Consider the following 8588-nt stretch of genomic DNA (forward strand, 5'->3'; position numbering starts at 1 on the left):
AGTGCTTTCTATTCAAGTGTTGCTAGTGTATAACTTCCCTTTTCTCTATACTTACAGGCCAGGGCACTTCCCATGGAAGCTTTGCCAACTTTGATGCCTTTGGGAGCAGCCCTTTTTCCTCTGCAATAGGAGGTATACCTCCAACTGGTCAGACTTTGTTCCAGCCCCAGCCAACACCCATAGGTAACTTGGTGTTTATACTGTTTTTCTCTCCCCTTCTTGCCCTTCCCTGTTTCCCTCATTCTCCCTGTTCTCATCTCATCACTGTGCCCAAGACTTGAGTAGAGGAGAGATAGAACTAAGGTTAACTTAAAGAAAAGACCTAGTGAGTTAATTATGAATGACCTTCTCAAAGAAGGAAGACCCCACTATTCTTCCACTGCAGTGGGAGGGGCAAAATCTGAATTCAGCCAGGATTCATTTCTGATTGGAAAGACTGGGTAACTTACAAGCATGAGAGTAAGCCTGGGCATAGTTTATTTTTCTCTATGTTGTTCTTGGGGTGTGGGGTGGGGGTGGGTCAACTCAGAAGAAGCCCCCACCCTAGTAGAGAACAGATGTCAGAGATTCAAAGTAATAAAGGCACCCTCAATGTCACCCAAGCTATTCTCCTTGTTTTTGTGGGTGGAGAAACAAAGCCTTAATTTTGAGAAAGTGTCTCACCCAGGATCATCTATGGTATGAAAAGGCTTGCCTGACAGTTGACCTCAGATGGTCTCTGCCCTGCCTTCACTCTCTCTGCACTCTGTGCAGTGACTTCCTCAAGGTACTAAATGTTTTGGCTAGGCTCTTGTTTGAGGGGAAGCAAGTTGATAGACTGACAACTTTTCTTAGTTGATTTTCTTCACTCTTTCCTCTTCCCTCCTTATTACTTAGTACTAGCCAGTCAGATGCTTACTGGAAGTTACAACTTTGGTAAGTTTCCTTTCTCTGAGCCAAAGGATAGAAATAGCTTTTGTCATAATTAAAGATAGAAATTATAGGAAGATAAAGTCTAGAGAGGACTTTTTAAATTTAATATTTTATTTTTTCCCAATAACATGTAAAAAACAATTTTTAGCAATTAAAAAATTAATGTTGCAAATTCTCTCCTTCCTTTCTGCTCTGCCTCCTCTTACCCTCCTTCTCACCCTCTCCACATTAAGGCAAGTAATTTGATATATGTTGAACATGTGCTGTCGTGAAAATATTTACATCTTAGTAATGTTTTGAAAGAAAATGCAGACAAAAAAAAAGAAAAAATATCCTTCAGTCTGCATTCAGAGTCCCTTCAGTTCTTTCTCTGAAGGTGGATAGCATTTTTTTCATCTTAAATCCTTACAGAATTGTCTTAAATCAATGTATTACTGAGAATAACCAAATCATTCTCAGCTGATCCTCTTAGAATATTGCTGTTACTTTGTATGCAGTACATTTCACTTTGGATCAGCTCATCAAAGTCTTTTTCAGGTTTTTCTGAGAGCAGTCTATTCATTTCTTATAGCACATATAGTTCATTTTTTCCACCACAAGTTCTCATTTTACCTCACTCGATCCTCCCTCCCTTTTATCATTCTTCTCCTTTCCCCCCCTTCTCTTTATCCCCTTCCTCTTTTACAAAGAGGGATGTTTGATGCATTTCCAATGAGAGTAAGATTCAAGTGCTCCCTCATAGCCCCTTATTTCCTTCTACTGTAAAAGCTCTTTTATGCCTTATTTATGCCAGATAATTTAGCTATTCACCTCTCCCTTCCCCCCTTCCAGTACATTACTCTTCTCATCCCCTAATTATTTTTTAGATAATTTATATTCAAGTCACATCAATGTTCTCAGTCTATGTATACTTCTAACTACCCTAATAATGAGAAAGTATCATTTTCCCATGGAGGAATGTATACAGTTTAATCTTACTGAATCCCTTTTCTCTGCGTAGACTTCATCTGAAAACTGCTTATTCACATCATTTGACCATTTTTCAATTGAGATAGATGATGAAACTCTGAGAAATTTGAACATTTATAAACTCTTTACCCAGAAGGGTGGTTAGAATACATATGGATAGGATGGGTCTCCACTAAAGGAAGTAGCTAGAATAAGCATGCTTATCTGATGATTAGTACTAATTCCTCCCATAGGAAGCAGCACCTCCACCCTTTTAGAACTATTTAGTGGATATAATGTTCCATATGTTCCATATGCAGAGTACTCTCATGTCTCTTTCCTCTCCTAAAATCAGTGTGACACATTGGATCAATGTTTCTTAAACCTGGGATCTATGAAGTTTGTTTTTAGTATTTTAATAATTATTTATGTAAATTGACTTCCTTCATAATCCTACATATGTGATTTTTATGCTTTTAAAAACATTCTGAGAGGGCATTTATTAGCTTCATCAGATTCCCTATGACACAAAAAGCTTAAGATGCTATATGATTTGCTTTAAATCTGTTCATAAATTTTTAGCAGCAAATAATACCTGTACTATCTGCTTATGAGGGTAGTTGGGAGGTTTTACAAACTTTAAAGTGCTGTATACCATGGAAACAATGTAAAGACTATCAGACTACTATTGGTGGGTAGGGGGAAAACTGTAAAATTCAAAACCTTACATAACATGATAGGTAGAAACTACTATTGTATATAATTGTAAAACAAATAAAATATTTTTTAAAAATAAATAAATGTAAATTGTTATTATTGATGAAGAACAATCAAACCAGTCAGTTGCTGATGGTTGGCATCACCAGATGGGGCTGATTCTGCAGGTGGTAAGGTAGAGTGGTAAGGTAGAGCAAGTAAGAAAGCTCCTTTCTGAGATGTTTGATTTGATCCAGAATTAGAAACCTCAACTTACTACAATTATTGACTTACTCCTGCTCCTCAACTCCTTTATAGAATCCTTACATAATTTGATTTTGGTGAAATGGGATAATTAGGATGTTGTGCAAGGACAGGTTTTCCTATCTTTTAAAGTCAGAAATGGGAAAAATATAATTGAAATTAGAGCAAAGAAAGAGTTAACATAAAAAAAAAGAACTTTTTTAGGGATAAGATCCCTTGGACACTGGAGGAGGTTTAAGTTTCTGAATCTCTGGAAATGTCAGCACAGTATAATCTTATACTTTCATATTTTTTACTGGGGTGGATTATGGGAGGAATAGGGATACCTATCTATCTCCTCATAATCTATAAGGAGTATTCTATTTTTTTCCTCTACCTCTTCTTTCAGTTTTTGTACCTATCCCATTTTCTCTCACAGGCAGCAGCCAGGTGACTCCATTTGGTACCTCTCCTCTTGGTACCTCTCCTCTTGCTCCTCCCCAGCCAAGTGCCCTTTCAGATCTGAGCAATGTCTTGGGAACAGGGGTGTCAGCTGGTGGTATTCCTAGCAGGTAGGTTGAGATTATGGGATTCCCAGTCATGAGAAAGAAAAGTGAAATGTCTGGTTTGGTTTTTTTACCTTGACATTTCCTGTCCCTAGCTTTTTCCTTTTTTTCCTTCTCAATGTCTTTTGTTTATTGAAGATAAAGGACCAGGATTTGCTTGTATAGGCATCCAGTAATGCTTAGCTCATAGTGGAGGATACTTCTCTGATACTAGTGATTCAGTTTCTCTTCCTCTCATAGAAACTTTGGCCATGTCTCTGGACTCCACACTGCTGCTTCTGGCAGTAATAGCAACAGCAGCCCTGGACTTGGATTTGGGGGTGAGTTCCACTTGTAGAGAGCTAGGGCAATGTAGAAAACTTAGGTATATAAGAAAAGATCAGTATAGAGTTTAGGGGTATATGACTGGAAAAGGAAAGAGAGGGTGGGAAATGGGTCAAGGAAGATTTTAAAATGATTGTCATATATTAATCTAGTAAGAAAAATCTAATTACTTTCTGCTACTCTCCCAAAATTTAGCTTTCACCAACCCTTTCATCACACCAACTCCTCATCCACAGTTGCCTTCCACCAACCCGTTCCAATCCAATGGCCTGGCTTCTGGTAAGCTTTCTTTCAATTGTCTTTTATCTTCAGACTATTTAATAAGAGGTTTTCCTACCCCTTTTTCAGATAGTCACTGGAAGCCACAGGCTTATCAGATTTTTTCCCATCACTCTCCTCCTAACCTCAATTTGTGCTGTCACCATGAGCTAAGTTTTGCCCCATCCCATGGGTAAAATCTCCTTTCTTGAGAATTTTGTAGCCCTTTGATACTTCTGAAATCATTTTCAGTGATGTTTCTTAATGGAGGGCTTTCCTACTCCTTCACATCCCACCCCCAAGTTTTAATTATTATCTTTTATGTTCTTGTTTCCATCCTGGGGCTCCCCTAACGTCTTAATTCCTTAAACCTCAGTCAGGGCCATGTTCACTTCATATTAGCCTTTTTATTCTCTTCTGACTTTTCCAATCCAGGGTGGATCTGGAAGCTGAAGATTTCAGAGCTGTCAACCCTGAAATTAATTTCTGTTCTGTAAGAGCCTATTTCTTGGGGTGGGGGTGGGGCAGCTAGATGACAGTAGATAGAACACAGGCCCTGGAGTCAGGAGGACCTGAGTTCAAATCTGGCCTCAGACACTTAATTGCTTAGCTGTTTGGCCTTGGGCAAGTCACTTAACCATATTGCTATATAATATATATTATATATACATATGATATATATAATTATATATATAATATATAATATATACATATAATATATATATAAAGCCTCTCTCAACAGGTATAGTCTTGGTAAAATTATCCTAAATCCTGTCTTTCCCAGTTTCATTTCATCTGCTTTGTTTCCACAGGGCTTGGTTTGGGGATGAATGCTATGGTTCCTAACTTCTCTTCTGCATCGACCCCTGGTGGCCTCCCAGGAACTTTCTCTCCTAATCTCTTCCCTCCACAAAGCTTGCTGGTTCACCAACAGAATGGTAAAAGACTTGTGTTTGGCTGTTGAATTCCAGAGAATCATTCATTTTCCTAGATAAGCATGGAAGAGTAAAAAAGGGATAAAACTTTGGAATACACATTCCCCAAATTCAAGAGTGCTTTCTTCTCATCCCCCCCCCCCCAGCCAATCTCTGCTGGGAACGTGGAATGCCTACTTATTGGGGAGATTGAGATTGTCCAAGTTCATATCACCCTCCCTTCATAAATTCAGTTAAATTCTAAATACATTTAAGCTAAATTTTGGTTTGGGGTTTTGATTTTTTTTCAGGCTCTGGTTTTGTGGGATTAGGAGCAACCAAACTGGGGCCTGTGAACCATCCAGCAGGAATCTCTACAAACCCCTTCATGGTAAGGAAAAAGGAATGAGCCTTGAAGTCTTCTACTCATATCGGGCTCTCTGCCAGCACATTTAATTAGTATTGACTCCCCCTTCTGTGTTGTGCTTGCTACTATCTAGGGTGGGTCAGATTCCAGGCCCTCTCCTTTTTGTGGGGTGGGGAGTGACACTGGAATCTACCCATTTCCTCTTCTCAACCTGATTATTTCTTTTGTTCTTTTCTCTTCAGACTGGATCCTCAACGAGCCCATTTGCCACCAAACCCCCTCCTACTAATCCCTTCTTGTAGCACTGCTGTGCTCAGGAGGACATCCTTCCTACTCCCTCTGCCTCCAAGTATCCTTCTGTTCCCTAGAATCCTGGTGGCCACCTTTGTTTTTTGGTATTACAAGATGGGGAATGACTTGACTTGCTTTGGGTGGTAGATAATGCAAGTGCTAATGCTCTGCCCAGAAGCTTAGAGATAAAACACCAGCCAGTTGCCCCCTCCAAGAGCAGGTATTTTAAGGTTGCTGGTCCAAGGTGTGTTTTATTCTAAAATTTTTCCATCTCTCAATTTCCCTCTCCCCCACACATATATGGTTCTCCCAGCTCCTAAAGCCTTCTCCTGTGGAGAAAGTTATTGGTGCAGACTGACACAAATTTCCTTCTCTTAGTGCTATCTAGTCCAACTGCTGAGAGACTTTCCCTACATACATTGAAGTAGAGCATCTTAGCTTCTCTCTGCCCCCACCTCCCAGAGCCTTCCTTTCTCTTGCATAAATTCCCAACTCAACCATCCTGTCTAAATATATAATGATTTAAGGTTCCCTTCTGTCCTTTTCATATTTGTTTGCAAAAGTATTTTACAAGTTTACCTTAGCTTCTTCCCCGCCTCCTAACATGACAATTCATGTCAAGCGCTTTATTTAACTGTTGGTTTGATATTTGAATACCAGTGTTTTATTAGAAACAAAATTTTCTAATATGTAGAATCACTAGGTAACTTTTATCTACTTTTACCATCATCCCATCAGCCATATTCCAAGATCACTCCCAGCCTTACCTTCAGGACTACCACAAGGGAGAGATTTTGTGCAGTTGCTTTCTGTCCTCTGCACTGTTGGTTTGAAAGATACATGGGGGAAAAATATTGATTGTTGTCAGGCTTTTGATGGGAGGGTTAGTAAGGTCACTAAGGGAAGTATGGGCAGAAATGAGGATGGCTCTTACTGCTAAATTTACCTAACCCAACTACCAAAGCATCATTACCTCATTGTGTTATGTCAACAAGCTCTGGTGACTACATTGCCCCCATGCAAACTGCTCATATGTCTGCTTAGGGTAAACTTTCTGCTCAGAATGACCTTGTATCAGGATGAGAGGATTTGCAACTCAAGTTTCCCTTCCCTTATTTGTGTGTGCATGTTCATGTGCACTTCATTATCTTTGTGTGGAAGATTGTGGTTCGGTCTCACCTCCTTGGAAAAAGCAGAATCCATATCCCTAACTCTTCTCTGATAGCTTTTGAGCTTATTAAAACTGTTTATGGTATGGGGAAGATGTCTTAACTATTGAAAAGTCATCACTCCTCCTAGGAGTCATAAGAGAGAAGTTATTTCTCTCCTGGTTCCTCTCCCATGGCTGGGGGAAGTACCACTCCTTTTTTTCCTTCTTTGAATTGGTTTTGCCTAGGCAAATGATGAGAATGAATTTTTTTCACTTCAATAAGTGAGTACAAAACATACAAATACAGACTAATTTTGAGCACTGGAGAGAAAGTGTGGGAGGTTGAGGTCTGAATGAGCTCATAGGAGCATAGATGTCATATCAAATCAACTTGGGGTCAAACTTGGAGGCATTTCTTAGGAGGCAAATGGATTGGAGCAAGGAGAGATTGCAAATGGAATCTTTAGTCAATCGGAATCTTTAGTCACTGAAACAAATCCTGTCATCTCCATTTTTCCCTAAGTCTCTTTTCACTAACTGGAATAAGAGCTTGCTACCCCAGCCAACTCATCTTCATTCTTGACTCTACAGGTCATTCCTTAACTCTTGATGAGGGTCTAGGTCAGTGAACCTAGAGTTAGTAGTGCGTAAGAGGTAGCTAAGTGGCACAGTGGTTAGGGCACTGATCAGGAGAACCCAACTTCAAAAAAGCATATATAAGGAATTTTCCATATTGCTTGCTTTTTAAAAAATGTATATAATAAATTTGCATTACTTTCAAAGCTGTTCTGTGTCTTTGCTTCCCTGGGAATACTCCAAAGTGGTCAGATTTTTTTCCCGCTTTGAAACCATCATAGGCAAAACAGCCAATCATTCTGTGCATTTGGAAATTAGAGTTACTTTTAAATTGTTCACTTGAAACTGAAATTTTCATTTCTTAATAAACTATATGTCATAGCTTGTCATATGCCCTTAGTTTTTTCTTGCCCCATTCAAAAAATCCCTTGTCTTTGTTTTTGCTCACTGAGTTTGATATTGAGTATATTTCAGCTAATTGCCCTTCTCCATGTGCATGTATATTTGAAGCATCCCAATTATTATAGTAAATTCTGCCTCCTTAGTGCTCCTCTCCCTTGCTAAACTTTCCCCATCAAATGTTTGCACTGCAAATGCTCATTGCATTTCTTACTCAGCTCTAGTTTTTCATTATTTAAAGGGGTTTTCTTTAATTCCCTTGGTTTACACTTAGCTTTTGTAAATAAATTATTCCTAAGGTCTCTTTAAATTGCTATTTTTGTCCTGGAAGCTCTGGATTTTGGATATGACTTCATTGGGATTTTTCATGGATTCCTTCAGTTTTTACTTTAACTTTTTTGTTTGTTTGTTTTCAGGGAGTCCTTAACTCCTTAACCTGTTTTCCTGGTCAGCTTTAAAAAATAAAAATAGACAATTCCAAGTCTTTTGTTGAATTTGTTCTTGTGTCTTGTCATAGATTTCTTTTTGGTCTATTCTAATTTTCAGGGATTCCATTTTTGGGTAGAGTTTGCTACTTTGTTTTTATTCTCTCGAGACCTCAGAATCTGCTGTACAACCCAGCTTAGGTGCTCCTAGTCCTTTCCAAAGACCATATTACTTGAAAACTGCAGGTGGTCTTTGAGCAGAGAGATTTCCATCTTGTTTAACATTTTTGAGCAGAATCGTTTTCTGGCTGACCAGGCAATTCTAAGATGAAGTTATGAGTTCTTTTAACCTGATGACATAAAAATATTTTGGAAGTAGTAAAATAATCTACAATTTTTAAGTATCCTCTGCAGGGTTTTCCTGTATTCTCTTTCTGAACCAAAGATAAAGTGCTTTAGCAAGTATTCTTTTTTTAAGGTTTTTGCAAAGCAAATTGGGTTAAGTGGCTTGCCCAAGGC

The 8588-nt window shown here is 38.8% G+C and overlaps 1 protein-coding gene across 2 annotated transcripts in view; it reads left to right on the top strand.

Annotated features, from left to right (window-relative positions):
- Positions 1-7413, top strand: part of AGFG2 (ArfGAP with FG repeats 2) — a 48400-nt gene extending 40987 nt beyond the window's left edge. Inside the window, exons 6-12 of one of the 2 annotated variants that reach the window (XM_074225349.1) lie at positions 58-183; positions 3239-3371; positions 3606-3685; positions 3885-3968; positions 4760-4885; positions 5173-5252; positions 5471-7413. In XM_074225349.1, the coding sequence (XP_074081450.1) occupies positions 58-183; positions 3239-3371; positions 3606-3685; positions 3885-3968; positions 4760-4885; positions 5173-5252; positions 5471-5530 (689 nt within the window). In that variant the 3' untranslated portion in view covers positions 5531-7413. The remainder of the gene's footprint in view (positions 1-57; positions 184-3238; positions 3372-3605; positions 3686-3884; positions 3969-4759; positions 4886-5172; positions 5253-5470) is intronic. The other variant, XM_074225350.1, reaches the window with a different exon arrangement.
- The last annotated feature ends 1175 nt before the right edge of the window (positions 7414-8588 follow it).

Source organism: Macrotis lagotis, chromosome 2 (genome assembly GCF_037893015.1).
Source record: "Macrotis lagotis isolate mMagLag1 chromosome 2, bilby.v1.9.chrom.fasta, whole genome shotgun sequence".
Classification (NCBI taxonomy): Eukaryota; Metazoa; Chordata; class Mammalia; order Peramelemorphia; family Peramelidae; genus Macrotis; species Macrotis lagotis.